The sequence below is a fragment of the Hydractinia symbiolongicarpus genome, chromosome 3, assembly GCF_029227915.1.
Source record: "Hydractinia symbiolongicarpus strain clone_291-10 chromosome 3, HSymV2.1, whole genome shotgun sequence".
Classification (NCBI taxonomy): Eukaryota; Metazoa; Cnidaria; class Hydrozoa; order Anthoathecata; family Hydractiniidae; genus Hydractinia; species Hydractinia symbiolongicarpus.
In genome coordinates, this window is record NC_079877.1 from 33,565,351 (window position 1) to 33,584,776 (window position 19,426).

The 19,426-nt window shown below is 33.0% G+C and overlaps 2 protein-coding genes across 2 annotated transcripts; both read left to right on the forward strand.

The window, feature by feature from the left end:
- Window positions 1-2,700: 2,700 nt before the first annotated feature.
- Window positions 2,701-15,298, forward strand: LOC130636784 (cilia- and flagella-associated protein 45-like). The gene is made up of 14 exons (XM_057446628.1): window positions 2,701-2,856; window positions 6,618-6,725; window positions 6,816-6,903; window positions 10,251-10,320; window positions 10,406-10,472; window positions 11,006-11,167; window positions 11,616-11,794; window positions 12,589-12,760; window positions 13,017-13,124; window positions 13,347-13,430; window positions 13,980-14,093; window positions 14,269-14,348; window positions 14,465-14,578; window positions 14,724-15,298. The coding sequence occupies exons 1-14, from the start codon at window positions 2,854-2,856 to the stop codon at window positions 15,031-15,033; spliced, it is 1,659 nt and encodes a 552-aa protein (XP_057302611.1). The 5' UTR covers window positions 2,701-2,853; the 3' UTR covers window positions 15,034-15,298.
- A 449-nt stretch (window positions 15,299-15,747) lies between these two features.
- Window positions 15,748-18,994, forward strand: LOC130636785 (PIH1 domain-containing protein 2-like). The gene is made up of 3 exons (XM_057446629.1): window positions 15,748-15,939; window positions 16,992-17,705; window positions 18,491-18,994. Exons 1-3 carry the CDS (start codon window positions 15,757-15,759, stop codon window positions 18,626-18,628), a joined length of 1,035 nt encoding a protein of 344 aa, XP_057302612.1. The 5' UTR covers window positions 15,748-15,756; the 3' UTR covers window positions 18,629-18,994.
- The last annotated feature ends 432 nt before the right edge of the window (window positions 18,995-19,426 follow it).

Genomic DNA, 19,426 nt, shown 5'->3' on the forward strand with positions numbered 1-19,426 from the left:
GGTGACCATAGAAAATTAAAATGTGAATTTCAGGAAAATTCTGGGAAAAATTGCTCACCTTAAAATAAAAAGCCAAATAAAATTTTTGTTGATACAAGCAATTCTTTGAGACGCATGCAATGTAACCTAGAAATATATGTGTGACCACTATGATGCAGCATTTTTGAACCTTTAATTAACCCTTAACCTAAAGACCCGTAGTTGAGGTTCCGTGGATCCCTGATGGTCCTGGAGATTGTCACCATGAAAAAGCCTTATTTTAAGAATGCATCTTTAGAATGTTTTTATAGAATGGTGTACTTAAAATCCTTTAGAAAATTTCTTGAAACAAATATGAGGTTGCAATGAAAATCCAAAATATGTATTTTTTAAACATTTTTACAACACCATTAAATATTAAGGCTAGCCTATTTTTTCTTTATTTCTCTAACTTTCTTATAAAGACTCTGATTGTAGTTTTTGTTAGCTACTGCACCTTACTTCTTCAGTTGCTCTTATCTGGCATTAAAAATATTTTAATTTTAAAATTAAATTGATTAACAGTTGATCTGAATTGGCCAATCACAATTTAATTATAACATTTAAACCAACTTTTCGCAGGCAAAATTTAAGAGGATTTTGTTTTCCTTGAACGCGGCACCTGTTTTTGCACCATGCATGATGTTAATAGATGAGTTTTAATGCTAATGTTTTAAGGGATTCTTGCGCGTACACGAAAAATCAACAGGCAAAAAAATGCAGACCTTACATGGAGAAAGTTAAATTATGATTAAAAACTTTTGACTGTGGCTACTAGCATCTTTTCACCAATATATGATCTAAATCTAACCTACATGCAAGATATATTCTAATTTCAAGATCAAAGGATGCCTCCACCTAAAAAAAAGTTTGGAATGGACTGGTCCACGGCTTACTGTTCTGCCCGGATAATAAATGCTGCCTTGGTTAAAAAAGTGGCTGAAAATATATAACCAGGGCAACATAATCAGGCTTTTATGTACAGCGGCTAAAAATATTATTTGGCACTTATAAAAGGAACATAATCCGGGAAGGTGTATGACAGTCTAATATTATTGAGACTTAATAGAACGAACATATTCAGGCAAGTTAATGGTGTTTTATCCTGCAGAGAAAAATTATGTTGAGAGTTTTTTCTTTCGCCATGCCTCGTCAATATTTTATTCAAAGTTGGAAGAAAATACCAATTACAGCCTGCCTGTTCATAATCTGGTCACCACGACATAATCAGTGCAAAAAACATAATCAGGCGATGCATACATAATCCAGCTGTCCTGTTTGTAAACAGGCCGTTTTCACAATCCGGACAGAACATTACTGCCAGCATTTTTTTGCCTGTTGATTTGCTTAGGAGGTCTAGGGATTATAAACAACATGTGGAATCTCACTTCTTATTTAATCGACAACAAAGAAGATGGAAAGAATGACCACTATATGGCACACTTTCGAGTTATGTGATATTTATAAGAGGGTGCCGATTAGCAGCAAACGCTCACATATATAAGGGCGAGTCTGGGCGACTTTTCGAATTAAATTGGCGGTTGTCCACCAAAGCCATCCGCACTTTCCCAAACGCGCCCGAACTTGCCCAGAACATTCCCGAAATGCAACACCTTGTAACATAAACATGGGGGACGACAGTTAAAAGAACGCGCTTGAAGAGAAAGGAGGTAATAAAGTTTATATATAAGTTATTTATCAAGTAAATCTTATCAAAAACCATAAAAAAACAGTTCTTTTAAGAATTTAGCTACCACCAGCTAGTTGGTTCATTTTAATTTTTATACTTTTTTAAATAATTCTTCGAGAGTCATTTATGGTGAATATTTTTTTTTTGGGCATTGTTCGGGACTATGCGGATTTTTTCAGGCAAATAACTGAATTTTTTTTAAAACGCTGAACTTGCCCGAAAACGCCCGCACTTTTTACGGTGTATGCGGCTTATCGACACCCTTGTATATTTATAGCTATGCACACATCAACGTTTAACAATCATGGAGATCATAGTCATGTTGTCATGAGATCACTGTATTGTATATATACTTCTTTGACTACAGCAAAGCAGGTCAAGTGCACCTTTATTTGAGCACACCACTAAAGAACATCAGCTTGGATGGGAAAATGATTGTGTTGGGTGAGAAAATGCATGACACATGCCTTATTGTAAATTAAATATACATTTTCAAACAAATAATTAAAGTTTTTAAAATACTACACTTTTTCATGTGGGCGCTTACACATTGGGTGATTACGAAGCTGCGATGGCCAAAACAAAGTCAAATTTTGTTAAAATTAACAAAATAATAACGAAAAAGAATGGCACCTGAACATCCTCATTTCTAAGTTCGTCGATAAGAACAGCTATAGGATATAATGAGTCGTCTTGCGATTCATTAGCCGACATTTTTTATGTTTGTTATAATATTCAAAACTATATAATCGTGGTTGAGATGCAAGTCAAGTTGCAAGTTTTGCTCTGTGTGTAATATTTCTCTTTGCGTAAAACTAAAATGGAAGTGGCGAGTGTTTTGGAGTAAAATATGACGCATGCGCAGTCAATTTCTCAGTTACTCGCTTTCACTCGTCCAATGAAAAACAACGCCACCTAGGCAACCGTCATAAATCCGTGGCTTGGTGTACCATAGATAACTTAAAGAAATAAGCTTTTATACCGTTTTGAACGTTTAACCATGGATTTATTTTGTTCCAAGAAAAACATGGTCAAGAGAGCATTTGCTACTGAGCTCAAGAAACTAAATTAGCCTATTTACAACAGCAATACATGTACTTTAAGAACTACCTTTTTGTGTAAAGAAAATTCATAGATATTCAAGTATGGTAAGTTTGGAAATAAATGCACATATATATGTTTGAGCCCCTTAACTATGATATAGTAAATGTCTCAAATATTTAGTGAGCTCGCGTAACGGTCCATATTATGATGATGATGATGATAATGATGTGCATATTTTACATGGCTAACCTCACAAATATTGATGGAATATATACCCTGTTTATTTTTTCCAGAAGGGACCATGGCTTAGATGGAGAGTCCTAGTGTATTTAATGCTCATTTGAGCTACCGTCAAGAGGAATCGAACCCCGGTCTCCGGCACAGAGTACGAGAGCTATAACCACTAATCTACGGCGCCACATGAATAACAACCAGGTTTATGAACCATTTTTAAACAAACTAGGTGTGCTGGTAATAAATTGGTGAATCGCTCTTTATTCGCGATTTTGTTTATGTGCTTGATTTTTAACTACACATTCATTTTTAAAAATGTTTAATTAATGAATAAAAAACAAATAGCACACAAGGATATAACGAAATAAAATAAATAAGATCTCGCTTTTTTTACGACTTGGCGGTAAGATTTAATTTACCACCGTTGCAGTTATATTCATCATCATCATTCTCGGCTTAACGTCCGTTTTCCATGCTAGCATGGGTTGGACGGGTTATATTAATGACCCTCTTCCAATCTGATCTAGACTGTGTTAGATCTAAACTCAACTTCCTCTGTATCAAGTCTGCCCTTATAACCTCCTGCCAAGTCTTTCTCGATCCGCCTGGGCTTTGCCCCAGGAACTATCAAGTCTCTACACTTTCTTACCCAATTATCCTCCTCCATTCTTTCCAAGTGCCCCAGCCAATTCAATCTTCTTATCTGGATAACATCTTTAATTCTACGAAGACTTAGCCTGCTTCTTAGCTCATCTGAACTCTTTCTGTCTCTCAGAGTGGCGTTACACATCCACCTAACCATTCTCATATCATTCCTTTCTAAACGGTCAAGATCTTCCTGCTTCACTTCCCATGTCTCACTACCGTGCAACATAACACTTCTTACACAGGCCTCATACAACCTACCTTTTACCTCAATTGACAGGACTCTGCTAGTTAACAAAGGAAAATTCACTCGCCCATATTAAATCACCGCCAAGGGGAATCGAATTCCGGTCCGATGAGCTACAGCGCCATACAACAACTAATTTATGGCGCCATAAAAAAGAATGTGGGGATGTACTTGCAACTTCGTGGTCTAACAACTATGGAGTGCGTTCATGCGTTAACAAAAGGATATAGATGTCAATATCTCTTCAGCAATTTGTTAGAAGCACATAATTCTATACATTTTCTTGACCAGAGTCTTAAACTAGACACAATAAAGGCAGCAGCTAAACAAATTAAAAAAACAGTGGGTTTTTTTTGTATCGACAAGTCAATGCTGACGTCATTAAAATTTAAATGACATCATCTCCATTGCTCTCTCTAATTTCCTCACAAGCTATTGGCAGGTAGAGTGCTCAGGTGTGTATTTAAACAGGATTAAAAACCATGGAAACATGAATTTTTTTTTTGCATATTGCACATAAACAAAAATAGTTTTGAAACTATACCTAAAGGTGGTCTCCTTAGATTAGCTTTTGCTTGTGGTCGGTCTCTTGACTGCTATAGCTTGTATTGTATTATTTTTATTTTTTAACATATAATATTATATACATTTATATATTATACACTGTACAATATATATAGCAGCAAGTAAATACTACTACTACTTGTTTTAATAAAGAAAAGCAAACAACTTAAACTGTAAAGTTGTGTATTATCCACCATTTTTAAGTAATTTTTTACATGGCTAGCCTCACAAATACAGAGAGATATACCCTGTCTATTATTTCCTTAGGAAAAGGGGAAATGGATGGCTTAGGTGGGGAGTCCTGGAGTATTCAATGCTCTTTTTTAAGCTACACAGAGATCCAATTATTTAGACCCACAGGTAAATACTTCTTGTTGCATGGTTAACTTGTGAGTTTTAGCCATGTATTGGCATGGCTATCAAACATGGCACATGGTAATTGCACAGCTAAAGAATCTTGTATGTATTATATCCATCCAGTAATAAAGGTGTTTCTTATTGCCACTGGATCTCTTACATCCACCTCTGATTCAACAAGGGTGCCATCAGTGTCAAAATCTGTGTCATAAGACAATTTTGGATACAATAGTAAAAGAACAACCTTTGTTTGTTTTTTCTTCCTCATGTGCATTTACCACATGTAAATATTTTCTGAGTTTTTATTTGGATGAATGCACTGGATTGCCCAGATAGAATGTCAAGATCCTTGGATGAATTCACTTAAAAATTATTCATATAAACGACTCTGAAAACAGTTTCCCCCCTTTGACTACTACGTTTCCCGACTGAAGAAAATCTGCATCCATCTGAATTTACTATACTATTTTAATCGAAGTGAAAATTTTAACCATGCAATTGTACAGGGGCGTCAAAATCAACCATGCAATAAATGTTTACACCTTACAAAGTGAATTGTGCAACAAGAAGGATTTTTCAGACTGTCCATGCTCCACAAAACAACTCCCTGCATTGTTACTTTTCCTGATTTTGAAATCTGATTGCCTTGGTGCTCTTGAAGATTGGCCGATATTGGGCAGTATTGCCCGTTGTCAAAAAAAATGATCACTAAAGTAGTAGTAGTAGTAAACCAGTATGAAATGTTTAAGAAGCATTGAAAGTAATTATATATTTAACTCCTACAATGCATTTATTGATAATTTTTTTTTCATAGAATAGAAATACAACGGTGTCATTATTTTTTATTTATTTATTTATTAAAAGAATATTTGTACAGGTATAAAACTTCAGCTTCACATAAAATATACACACACAACTGTTATCAATGTTTCTCTGTCAAATTTATCAGTTAAAATAACCAGATTCAGCTGTATTCTGTCTGGATGCTTAGACTGTTAACAAATACAATAATAACTGATTACCCTGGGCTGTACTGAAGGTATCGCCCTCAGTCGCGATATTTTGTGGTACAGCCTGGTGTAATCGGTTATTATTGCACTAACATCAATCGGCCCAAATAGTATGCTATCTCCCCAGTACCATTGCATGCCTGGGGTTAACCTGGGACTACGACAGCATTCATACACTGGGGCTATGTCATTCCGTGTCAAGTGGACCAAAATTTTTAAAGCCGCCCCATGCACCATCTCAGGTTTTGATAAATTTTGGTGGGGATGTTTCTACATGTAAAATGAGTTAATCCTGAAAATTTCAGCTCTGTATCTTTTCTCATTTTGAAAAAAAACCCTTTTCAAAGTTTACAAGTTTCTTGTAAAATCCCAATTCTGGGGTGCAGAACCAATTTTTAGCAGACTTTGAGCACTAGTAACTCTTCATCAAATTGCATTAAGATTATCGGAATTAACAATCTCAAACATATCCATGAGTACAATGGAGAAAATCAAACAAGAAAGTTGGTCGGCAATATTCAAGACATAATGGCGGCCTAAAAGTGCCGAAAATTCATTTGTGCAAGAAAAATTATTCATAGATTATACATCTATACATAGATGTATAATCAATCACAATTTCACTCGTATTGAAAAGCCACCAAGGGGATTTAACATGGCAATCATTTCTATTAAAATGAAACCTCTTTACACATGCCTGTTACAGGATCCTGGTTTTTAATCTCATAGTTTTTTTTTGGTGCAACCAGTCACATCTGGTACATATGTATTCTTATCTTAACAATAATCATCATAATTACATGTTTAGTCTGTGACCACATCTGTGGCTTCATTTGGGTCATCTGGATCATGCAGCAGTGCTGGATCAAAAGTCCGTTCAAGAAGATATCGAACTGTTAGTAAAACATCTACAGTGGTATGCATCCTTTGAACTTGCTGATTTAAATTTTAGTTACAATGTATTTATAACTTTTAGTTAGTAAAGTTTTCTTAATTTTTTTTGCAGGATGAAATGCTGTCTGGAGGTCGAACTAGTTCTGCTCCAAAGGAAAGAAATAGCCCAAAAATTGATATTTTTACGTCCAGATGTAACAGTAAGATAAAAGTCTTTTTTACTGTCATACCATTGACCAAATTTTTCTAACCTCCCATAATTTTTTAAACATTTTAGTTTTTATTAATTTCTTGCATGATTGGTTTTATTTATTTCAGTGCTTGAAATTCATTGCACATCAGACTTAGGCTAAGACTCCCATGAGTCATGGTCATGCAACTTCCTTTAACCCTATTCGGTCCGGGGTTTTTCGAACATACTATGACCGGGGGGCGGATTCCACCCCCCCCCCCTCAATAACTTTTCATAGGATTGTTCAAATTGAATCAAACTTGGCACACTTATAGTACATCATAAAAGGAACAAAATGGCGGCAATAAATTTTTGCTTGCGTCAGCACATTTTCTGTGACGTCATCAGAAGCTTGAAAATTGTTAAAAATGCCACTATCTGCTTAAAATATAATTACTTTTTTTCTAGAGCGAATTTTTACATTCTGTTTGAAGTTTCTGAAAGCTAAATAAATTTTTTTTAACATATCTTCCGGTTTTTACATGGATCGAATAAAAAATTGCCAAAAATTGCCCGAAAATCCGTTTTTTTCCGATTTTCGGGTAAAATCCGACAAAATCGGGAAATTGAATTAGTCACGTGTCAAAATTATTCAAAATGATTCTTCTTGATGAAACAAAGTTGTGTTGCAAGTTTCAAGTTCTAAGGATAATCCCAACAGGAGTTTTTATATTTTCCCCATTATAAGGATTTCATAGAGATTTTAGGGCTAGTTTCAAGTAATGGCCAATATCAAAGCCTCTGAAAGGTATGGGACCTAAAAATTTAGCATGCAGGTGTCTAATAGATAAATGTTGAAACTCAGTAAGTATCATAGCCATATAAGAAAGCAATCAGGAGTTATTAAAAAAAACCGTAAGGGGGGGGGAGGGAATAGGGTTAAACTAGCTTTAAAAGTTTGGCTTGGAGCTTAAGCTTAGTTTCCAATAACCTAAATTTTGTTACACAACATCTTGCAACAGTCACAGTAACAACTTTTTTGGAAGCGCATGTACAACAAAAACAAAACAAGAGATGTTGCACAACAATTGTTATAGAGGCCAAGTTGCAGTTCCCAGGTTATAGAGTCATTGGAAAAAATTTAAGAGGCCTGGGACGAGAAATCTAGTTAATAAAAATGACACCAAAAATTGTCCTAACATCCAAATTTCCCTTGGTGAAACAAAGTTTTATTGTAAGTTTCAAGTTCTCAGAATAATCCGAACGAAGTTATTATATTTTTCTAATTATAAGCATTTCATGAAGATTTTTAGGGGTAATTTCGAATAATTTCCAGTATCTAGGGCTCTTAGAGATTTAGAACCTAAAATTTTGGTGCGCAGGTGCTCAATTCATAAATATAAAGAACTCAGCAACTATCAAAGCCATGCAAATAAAGGGTTGTTAAAAAAAACTGTCAGGGGTCAATAAGTTTATTTACCATCAGTAGCCTAAATTTAAATTAGTGAAGCCATTACAATGCGTTTATAACTTTGAGGTCAAATAACTTGGAAACAGGGTGGTAAAATAAGTTATTTTTAATTGCAGGTAACTGGGGACAACCTGGGATTAAATTGGGTAAGTTTCCCAAACCTGGGACCCCCAATTGGTTCCAGAATGAAACTCCAATATTTCTGTAACTGTTTGTCAAAAGTACATGATTTTATACAATTTCTTAATCAGCGTTTCAAGCTTTAAAAAATAAAGATGATGTATAAATTTCTATAAGAAAATATTTTGTGTGTTGACAGGCATAAACTCTTATGTATATAAATATACAGGTATAAGCTCTTACGTATCCTTAACCGCTTATAAATACATTATTATGACCAGGGTTTCAAAATCTACACAGTATGGGTCACTGTTGACTTCTTCCAAATGACAAATCTTTTTTATTATGCCTATGTGAATTTTTCCTGCACACCTTATCGACTAGTTTTACAAAAAAATATCATAAAGTGAGCATTAAAAACCTCGATATCTTGAGAAAATTCCCAGCCTTGGTGTGTTAAGAGGCAGTTTTTAAAGAAGGGAGGTGTGTTTTGTTTGGAATATTTTTTTCTCCATTCCAGTTTTTTTTCACAAATTTATTTTCCTATATACTCATAGGGAATTTATCAATGTATTATAACATATAAAAATGTTTTTAAAAAAGGGGTATGTTAAGGAGGTATTTTGAATATACAGGACAACTTGTGTCAAAAAGATCTACCGTATCCTTAATATTTACATTCTCAACCAAGTAAATCAAATATACATCCTAACAATGTGTTATCCTAAAACTGACAAAAGAGGTCTTTTTTCTTTAATAAAAATAAAAGCATACAAGGAGTTCAATTCGAACGTTTTTCCTGTTTTCCTGTTAGTTGCAAGTGATAAAAATTATGGTGGAGAAAATTACTAATAAACAATTATAATTATTTAAATACCTTTTGCTAAATACAATAAAGAAGAAAAAAAATCAATCAAATATTATTAACTAGAAAATGTTATTTACAGCTGTTAATAAAATATTGTAGATATTTATAAAGAAGAGAAAGAAAATAGAGAAAGTAATGAGAAAAAATGTTTAAGGAAAGGACTCAGGTCTAAAATGTTTTTTTTTATAAAAAAACCCTGTAAAAATAAATTTTGTGAATTTTGTAAAAATGGAATTTCATAACATTTATTTTTTATACTAATTTCAAGAGGTTTTATGTAACAGAAAAGACAGCTTAACTTTGAATGTGTCCAAAAATACTGAACCAGGCCAAAATTTGTGTCCACAAAGTAAATGTTTTTGTGACTGTGTGACTAGGGCCAACCTGAGACAAACATTAGGTCAATTTCCTCAAGATAACCTACCATTGCAATCAATAGGTTTATGAGTCCTGTCAAAAATAATTTAAACCTTAATATATCCTTTATATACATATATTTATGTACATATATTTTAATTAGTGTTTCATACTACACACTGGTTAACTAATTAAGAAAAACAAGTATATGGTTAAGCAATTGGTGACGTTATCAAATTTCAACTAACTGTGACTTTTTGCTTCACTAATTAAGTGTGCCAATGATGTAGATCTAGGTAACTCAGGAGGAAAAATCACCTTACATCATCTTATTAAACAGAATTTTTTTTCTAAATAGCAACTTTCTCAATAAGCTTTAACGCAAATAATTTTTACGAAGGTTAGCAAAAAATGAAAATAAAAAAATAAAAATGAAAATAAAGTCCTGCAAAACCTTGAAAGGTATTATAATCCACATCATTTATTTATAATTTTATAAGCATATAAAAGTATGTTGTGATTTCACATATCTCCAGGCATTAATTTTAAAAACTTTTAGGTGCTCCAAAAAAGCAAAAACAACCAGAAATCATCCAAGTGATAACTAAAGATATGATTAGAAAGTTAAGGTATAAATTGATGCTTTCTGTAATAAAAATATACCATATTTATTATACAAAATTTCAAATATAAATGTTTGTTTCTTTTTTGTAGAGTTCCAAGAGACGATCCATCTGGTCAATCACTTATAATTACATCTGAGCAGTTTTCTAGAATAAGAGTAGGTCCTTGTGTACGAAATAACCATTTCATACAGTAATGCATCTTGTAAGCCTATATTTTCTTTATGAGAGCATTACTGGATAAAATTAAAAGTACTAAGCAATTTAGGACAGCATCAAGTTGGATTCTCTGATATTATCTGCTATCAGTTATATATCTCCTGGGTAGTTCCTAAAATAAAGGGTTAATTTTATTTTTAAAACTATCCAAAATTTTAATAGATTGGAAAAATTGATCATAGATTCATGTAAACAACAAGCCACAAGATGCTTTACTGTTTATGGCACATTACATTTTGAAATGCAAAACAAAAACAACAAACTTTATGTTAGTCTTTAAAAAATGTATCTAAGGTTCTAATAACTAAAAAAGGACTAAGTATATACATCACACTTAAATTTGTATTTTCGGCTATTGTGTGTAATTTTAAAGTTAAAACAATTATTTTCTTCAGTTGTTTACAGTGCATGTTATCAGCAGTCTTTGTTATTCTGCGAGAGTGTTCAGACTTATGAGTTTTATTTCATTTAGAATTCTTCAAAGGTCTTAACCAAGAAGGAAAGAGAAGCTTTGCATGCACAGATGAAATACGAGAAAAAAAAGTTGCAAGAAAGTGCAGAAGAAAGAAAGAATTTCATGCAACAAATGGAATTGACCAGAAAACAAAATGAGAAACTTTCTGACCTAGAACTGGTAACATACTTTTATTTGTTAACTATTTAGCTGCTCTCACATCGTAAGTCTTTTAAGTAACAAAATATGAGAAAAAATAGGATTGGCCCCATAGAACATAGAAATGAAAATCTTATTTTTTTTTACAGAAAAAAAAGTAAGCAAACACCATGAGGAGTGTCATAACAAGCAATTTATTTTTAATAAGTGTCAAAATTAATTTTTTTCAGACTTAGTAGTACATACCTTTAAAATATGTTATTGAAAGTATGAAAGTATGGCAACCTATAGCAATTAAATAAATTATGCATAGCAATGGTAATGCGCGCAATCCATCACTTGCCTCTGCTCCAGTCTCTGTAGTTGTCCAACTGGTGAAGTATAAAAGAACACTAGAAAACTAATAGATTTATTCTGTATGCGAAGGAAGTCTACTTTAATTTTTTTGAAATTGATGTGTTTTGTGTAGGAAGCAAAGGAGAAGAGTGAATATTTGCTTCAAAAAGCACAAGAACAAATGGAGGAGCAAGAGGATGAGATCAAAAAATTGAATGAAACAATATTAAATGCTAAATGTCATGCAATTCGAGATGCTCAACTTATTGAGAAAGTTGAAATAAAAAAAGAAGTACTGGAGGAAGATAAACGGTGAGCAGAACATTTGAATACTTATGAAGATGGTTGTTTGGCCTAAACTATTCGCGCAGATCCTATATAGTTTAAATTTTTACTGCTAATATAAATAAAACCAACTTTGAAATTAGAAAAAAGAATTTGCCAACAAATTTAAAGAATAGATAAGGGACTATAAGGATGAGTATGTAATGTTCCACAAATTTCTCTACCTTCGTTCCACAAAGTTCTCTACCTTCTTGACACAATTTTATTAACGTCAATTCTTTTTTTAAAAAAATAGGCTGCCTTTTTAATAAGAGAAAATTTGGCGTCGGGTTTATTGTAGCGGGAATTTATTTTAGCAAATGAGAAAGAATATATTAGTGTTTTATTTATTTGATTTTTAAAGCTTTGACTATAGGCAAATAAAATTGCAAAAACAAATTTTTATCTGTTATGTAATTTTTAATATTTTTAAATTGGCCATAACTCCACCATTCGAAATTTAGAACCTAAATTATGGTGGTTTTTTTTTGTTTAAGGTGGTATTACAATATATCTTAAAATAAAAGGAAAAAATACTATCAGCATCTGCCCAACTCTTACAGAAATTAGCTCTTAGTTTGAGAAACACTTGATTGGACTTAAAATAGCGTATTTTACCAAATGTTGTCAAATTATTCAATTTTTTTCCACACAAAAGTTTCTCCTTCTAAAGTGATGACTCTTTTTTAAAGTTAATATCTATCATAACCTTACCATTAGGTTCATTTGAGTGCCCTTGCAGTAAGGTCTGCGTGATGCACTGATTTTATGCAATTTTTTAGATTGGATGAAATGATGGAAAATGATCGTGTGCGTGCATTAGTTGAATATGAAGAGCGAGACAATGCGAAAAGATTGGAAAGATTAAAAGGAGCAGAAATTTTGTATCAACAAATTGAAGAAAATGAACAATACAATCTCTTGGAACAAGAAAAGAAAGACCAGGAAACAAAAGTAAGTACACTATGAGTTTAATAGAGAAAAAAGAAGAAACAAGACTCTCTTGGATTTTGAATTTGGGATTTTCATTATCAGAGAATGAATCCTGACCACGATTATTTCCAATATTGTTGCAAAGATAAAAAGAGAAAGATACTGTTCAAGGTTGCAGCTTTGCCAGTTAACTGTTTTTCAGCAAGCGGAACTGTGAGATATTTTCTCTGTGTTGAAATCGGACGAAACAATAAATACAGAATATTTATGTTTTTAGGCGATGCTTCAATATCTGAATAAACTGCAACAAGAAGATATGACTGCATTAGTAAAAAAAAGAGAAATACAAAAAGCCATAATGCAAGATGTTGCTCGAGCAAATGAGGTCAGTCATTTTTATTGTTTAAATAAGCAACGTACTTTTAGGTTCTTATTAAGGTTACTTTTTAAATACTTTTTTTGATATTTGTGGTTTGTAATGAATAGAGGACTTGAACTGGACAGAAATATTTATGTGGTTTTACATCATTCCTAGTCTGATTTTGAAAAAAATGTTTTGTGAACTTGACAACATGCGTGAAGTGCAAAGATTTTTGTTATATTGTAGGAGATTCTAGTGACAAAAGAAAAATTAAAACAAAGAGAAAAATTAGAAGAACAAAAAGTGATGGAATATCTGACCGCAAAGGCGGTAAGTTCGATAATTTTAAAAATATGTGCCGCCTACTCCTTTATTTCTCATCGTGTAGAAAACAATTAAACCTCTAACACATTTTCCCTATATGATTTAATCAATAAAATATAAAAAATGTTTCGAAAATGGTTTCTTCACAAGTGCATAGGTTTTAAACATGATAACTATAGCAAAAATAAAATGATGTTAAATGTTTTTTTTTTTAATGTTTTTATGCTGTAAAAATTTAGTTGGTAAATATTATGTGAAGGAAGCGTTTCACAACATTTAGTGGATTTGTGTTCAGAGATTTTCAGAATGTCTTTTTTTACCATTTAGCAGATATGGCTTTCTGTGGTGTTACATTAAATTTTATCATGTATTAATATCATTACCTGGTCGGGAAGTGGTATGAGAAAGAAGACTCGTGCGTTTGCTAGATTTTCCGCCGTGTTTCTATGTACAACCATTTCTCAATTCATGATCTTGTAAATTATCAGGACATGGGAATTTGATCAACAACATACTGTATAATAAGTATCGTATAAATAATGTTTCGTTTTTCAGGCACGAGAAGAAGCATTTGAAAAGGAGAAAGAACAGTTGAGATTTGAGAAAGAGAAAGAAATTGCTCGGTTGCGCGCACAGCAAGAAAGAGCGAAGGATAAGCAAGCAGAAAAGGTTACTAGATATGCGCTACCTATTTTTTATTACTTTTATATTTGAATTTTTATGTCCTTTTAAAAGTTCAATTTTTTTTAACCTTTCCTTTTCTTTGGCCACCTGTTAAGACTGGTACTGGGTATCGCTGGATCTCACAATCAGTAAAAATGCTAATGTTATACCCGTACTCTAGGATGCATTGCGTGCTAAGAGAAATCAGGAGGCAGCTGAAAGAGATTGGAGAAAAAAGGAGAAAGAAGAAGCTTACAAAAAGTAGGATCTCTTAGCACTTTTTTATTGGTTTACTAAAGTATATAAAACAATTTCATTGGTTTACTAAAGTATTGTCTCAAAGATTTTACACTTTTCCTTCTTTTTTTAATTTGCAGAGCGCAAACAGAGAAGCAGCTTAGTAATGCTAGAAAGGAACAAATAATGAACAAGGAGCACTTTCATTCTGTACAAGCTGGAAGAGACAGAGCAGAGTTCGAGCGAGTGTTAAAGTAAGTCATGGTATTGAACACTCAGAAGTAATGTATAGTCTGGACAAAAAGGCTATGTTTACAAGAAGTTGTTTTTATTAATAGTTGAAAATAACTTTTTTTCATGATAATTTCAACTACTATAATTCAAAAATATATTTTGCAGAGCTCAGCAAGATCAAGTGAGAAGAGATGAAGAAGCTGAAAAACTTGCTCAAATGAAACTCTCTGCATACGCTGACGATGTGAGAAACCAGATACGTGAGAAAGAGAGAGAACGGGTGCGCGCGAGAGAGTCGTTTTTCGAAGAAGGTATCAAAATGGATAATTTGGCGAAAGAACGACGTCAAAAATTGGACGAAATTAAACGGCGAAAATTAAAAGAGCTCAAAGAAGCAGGCGTGTCTGATAAATATGTTAATGAAGTCGCACGTCGCATCGAAGCTCCGCCGCCATCTTTGTCAAATATGTTGTAAATTCTCATCTTTCTTTTTGTAGTAATATATATATTTTTTTTTAAGAAAAATGATTATAAATTATTTGATTTTAATTACTGCAGAACTGACTTCAATTGATGATATGCAAAGATGTACAAGCATATTCTGTGCAAAATTAAAGAGTATGTCGTATGAAACATTTTCATATTTTCTCAATGTATATTCTTGATTTTTTTTAAATTGTACCATAGGCTTGGAATAATAGATTGTATATATTTCTAATCATATGTGCATTATATCTTTATTTGATTGTTTTTCTTGTAAACTCTATTTTAAGAGCACATACCCATTATTAATGACACTAAATAACCAAAATGCAGGAATGTATAAGGCTTATAACACAATTCAAATCAACTGGATGGTATACAGGCTGAAAATTATGTAGGTCAAAATTTGTTATAAGGAATCACCCACCCACCCACTCACCCACGTGTGCTTCTTCCCTCCTCTTCGTACTATAAATCTACGTTTTATACCCAATGTGAAAAGTTTCGCGAATTGGAGAGAAAATAAGATATAGGTAATGTCAAATTTTCCTTTACAATAATATGGACAAAGGAGTATAATTTCGCTTTACTTTACAAAGAATTTTCTCAGTACTAGATGTTATATCTAGTATGGTAGAATGATGTCATAAAAATCTTACAAAACGAGTCAAATATTATTGTATTTTGATGTTAATTAGTTGTGTTAGTTCGCAGAATGAATAAATCGAAAACAGATGTGGATGCTCTTCAACAAGTTGGAAACATATGGAAGTTCTTGGATGCAATGTCTTTAGCAAATCCAGATGAATATAAACGATTTGTTGATCAAGTGTTAAAAGATGGTTCAAATAATAACATGGGTCCACCAATCCCACAAATGGTTATACAGACTACCAAGGTAATTGTGTTTGAAATCTCTTCCGTATTTATTTGTGCTTGCATGTCTTCCTCACTTGTTTTTTTTAATTTAGAACCTAATTTATGGAAACGTTTAGGGTAAGATTTTGCCTAAAATTATGAACATACAAAAAACGCGTTCGGCCTCAATCTCCTTACATTATTATAACACCAGAATAATTCTTTTTTCTTCTTTTTATTAAAATACATTATGTTTTATTTATTTTATGTCTAATCCGTACATTTGACCAAAATATTTCCCTATCTGTTAAAGAACACTAAGAGAAAATTGAAGCCCTGAAAAAGTTATATACATTATCACATCCAGCTTCAGCTGAAATTTAGACGTTTTTTATCAAAAAAAAAATGAAACTTGTATCAGCAGGTAAACGCTGACAAACGTTTACTTGAAATAGTTCTGTAAGATCCTGTCTTAATCCGTAACTAAGTCATTATTTTCTGCTAAAGTCAGGTTTAATTTTTTCCGTAATATTTCTTTACTTTATCAACAGTGAAATTTATATTTACGCAAAATCCATAGTTTTCGATTGTTTTTTTATTTCTGTTTCTCTTCTTAGAAAACAAAGATAAGAAAGAAACTTAATACTTCATACACGGCCCTGTATGATAGTTAATACCCGCGAAATTACCCTCATAAGACGTTAACCCCTACGGTTCTCAGCCTTTTTAGAAAACCATGAAATCTTCATTGCTTTTTGTCGAAAATTTTATGTCTTTAAACCCTCAGCGGTGGTGAACTTGAGCACTGCCGCATAGAAAATTTAAATCTCTTTTATATGGGTCTGTATATAAATATCTTAAAAGTGAGTGATCACAAGTTATTGCCATTAGCCACTTTATGTCATATCGGCCGCGCTGCGACGGCAATTCGAGTCTAAGGGTTAAGCTAAAATCATTATGAATGCAATTTCGTAATAGATGTGTTGTCGATCAAAATAGATTTTCTGTACAGTGTTGTCGATCAAAATAGATTTTCTGTACAGTGTTGTGATCTCTGCTCTACATTCGCTCTCTATATTTATATTTGTCTAGAAACCGGAAGTAATACCCGTTCGAAAATATTATATTAACATTGCCGAATGGCGTCAAATGCCTAAACCTGAATCCGAGGCTGCTCCAATTCCTATCGCGTCGTCGGAGATCAGAAAAGAAGTGATTGACAAGGAGTGGGGATTTCTTGTTGATGTTGTATTAAACCCATTGTTATTTAAAAACCCTACCGATACAGATAAAAGCTTGATTGAAATGGTATTAAAATATATCGAATCAAAAGAGTCTCTGTTACTCTCTAGAAAGTATGAGAGGAGATCAGAAAAATACGTGGGTAATCAAGATAATTTATTAAACTTCTTATGTCCATCAGCTTTAAAGAACTCGTTGGATACTGCGACTAATAGTGAAAGTAATAATTCCTTGTTTGAACAACTGAGACACATATCAAATACCTCAGAATCAGAGAAGGAGAATGATATATCAAAAAATAATAACAATACAATGGCGAAAGAAAAACCTGAAAATAGTATTAATTCAACCGGACACGCCTTTGAGCCTATTATAACAGCCAATTTTTTTGAAACGACTTTAAAAGAAAAAAAAACGAGATCACTAAAACAGCCTGTGCGGACGTTAAAGTTGAAAACACCAAGAGTTGAAATGTTGGTTAACAAAGACAAAAAAATGGTGGAACTTGATATATACCTGCCTGAAGTACAATCAGTGAATGAGTGTGATTTAGATCTTACTGAGGTAGGTTGGTGGTAATATTTCTTATCTTTGCGTGCGTTAGCGACGAAGATTTCTTCGCTTTGTTCTTGCGTTGTATATTTTTCAATCAAACACGTAGAAAGGTTTCTATATCGTGGATATTACTCAACATATTTCAATTTCCATAGCGTGCGTAATAAAAAACAATAAAAAATTGCTATTTCAGTTGCAACAGCCTTATTTCCGCCGAAGCACAGGATTGATGCGGATTTTAAAAGGAAAACGTAAATTTTTTAAATTTGCGCTAATTTGCGTATACTAATTTATGGCTATTTTAATTCTCTGTAACAGATAGTTGTTTATATGGAGCAATTCCCCATTTTTCGTCCAAATCTATACGAGTCATTTCGTGTCGCAGCTTTCTGCTCTGTACACAGATTTAGTCTATCATGTTTTCCTTCATGTGTGTTTTTAACGTCGTTTCCACCACAGGCGGGAATTTGTTGCATCTGATATAGCCTAGCAGTAAACTAGCTTCGTTTTCATTTACTCTGGTTTGCCAACTTCGGTAACAGGCGGTGTAAGCAATATAATGCAACCATTTTACGGCACACTAAGAACTTCAAATCTTACACTCGTGCATGTCGAGCGCTTGATTTTACATTTTGTAAAGTTAGAAAAGTTCGGTACGAGAAAATCAAAACAAAACAAGCTGCTTTGCAGGTGGGCGACATTTTACTCTTCGTGCGAGAAACAAGTCTGTAGTTAATTTAATGTTGTGTAGTGTGCGTGTTTAATTTTTAGCTATAATCTTTCGGTTTGTTTAGACTAGCGTTTTGTTGAAAGTTGAAAAGAAGTATGAGCTCGACTTAACATTACCTGTCACTATCAACGTGGAAGATTCTAAAGCAAAGTTTATTCGAGATCAAAACACGTTGGTGGTTTCTGCGCCGTTAGTTTTATAAATTGTATACGATCTTGATATAACGGCATTGAACTTCATCTATTGGCTCTAAGGAAATACACACGATGAGAAGACTGCGAACACGATGTTAAGAGATTGTGTTCTTAGTTAGATTGATTACAAATTTGGTTGCTTTGTTGTTCGTTGAAACACTGTGGAAACACTGAAGAGTTCATTGTCAAGTGGATGTTTGGGACAGTTTAGGGCGTATGTTTAAACCACGAATGGTGCCGTGACGCTTTTGTCAATGAAAATTATAATCACAATTTGATTTGGAGAATGAATTTCTTTTTTAATTTTTTGTTCCATAAAGATTCTGAAAGTATTAGAAAATGTACGTTGCTGATAGGATATTAGGATATAATAACATATTAGATTTTTTAGTTAGAAATGATGCTAAAGCACCAATGTCAATAAATCGAACAATTACATGCAGACAAAACTTGTCAAATGTTTCTCTCTATAATCCCTTTAACATTTACGTAAAAATTTGTTTCTTATCTCGAACAGTTTGGTCAGTTCCCTGATAGTTTGGTGTGGCAATAAAACAGGTTGATCAACATGCTTAAATTGTATAACATGTAAATGCAAATGGGTCCTAAGAATAGCGTCCAATAATCTGAAATTCTTCGGTTTTTCGACATAATGGACAGATTGGTTGGTTGATTGCCAAACTTCATTAGCTATACTGCAGGGGCTTTACTACGAAACCGTAATTTCGTGACGGATAGACAAACGACACTTTGAGCTGTTGCAAAAATTCATTGGTAACTAAAATAGATGTGTTGGATTTATTCGA

Excerpts from the sequence above, each read along its gene's own strand:
- LOC130636784 (XM_057446628.1), top strand. Across the intron at positions 13,125-13,346 it reads ATGTTGCTCGAGCAAATGAG|GAGATTCTAGTGACAAAAGA; the intron begins GTCAGTCATTTT and ends GTTATATTGTAG. Across the intron at positions 14,349-14,464 it reads AAAGAAGAAGCTTACAAAAA|AGCGCAAACAGAGAAGCAGC; the intron begins GTAGGATCTCTT and ends TTTAATTTGCAG.
- LOC130636785 (XM_057446629.1), top strand. The coding sequence starts at position 15,757 with ATGAATAAATCGAAAACAGATGTGGATGCTCTTCAACAAGTTGGAAAC. Across the intron at positions 15,940-16,991 it reads TGGTTATACAGACTACCAAG|AAACCGGAAGTAATACCCGT; the intron begins GTAATTGTGTTT and ends ATATTTGTCTAG. Across the intron at positions 17,706-18,490 it reads GTGATTTAGATCTTACTGAG|ACTAGCGTTTTGTTGAAAGT; the intron begins GTAGGTTGGTGG and ends CGGTTTGTTTAG.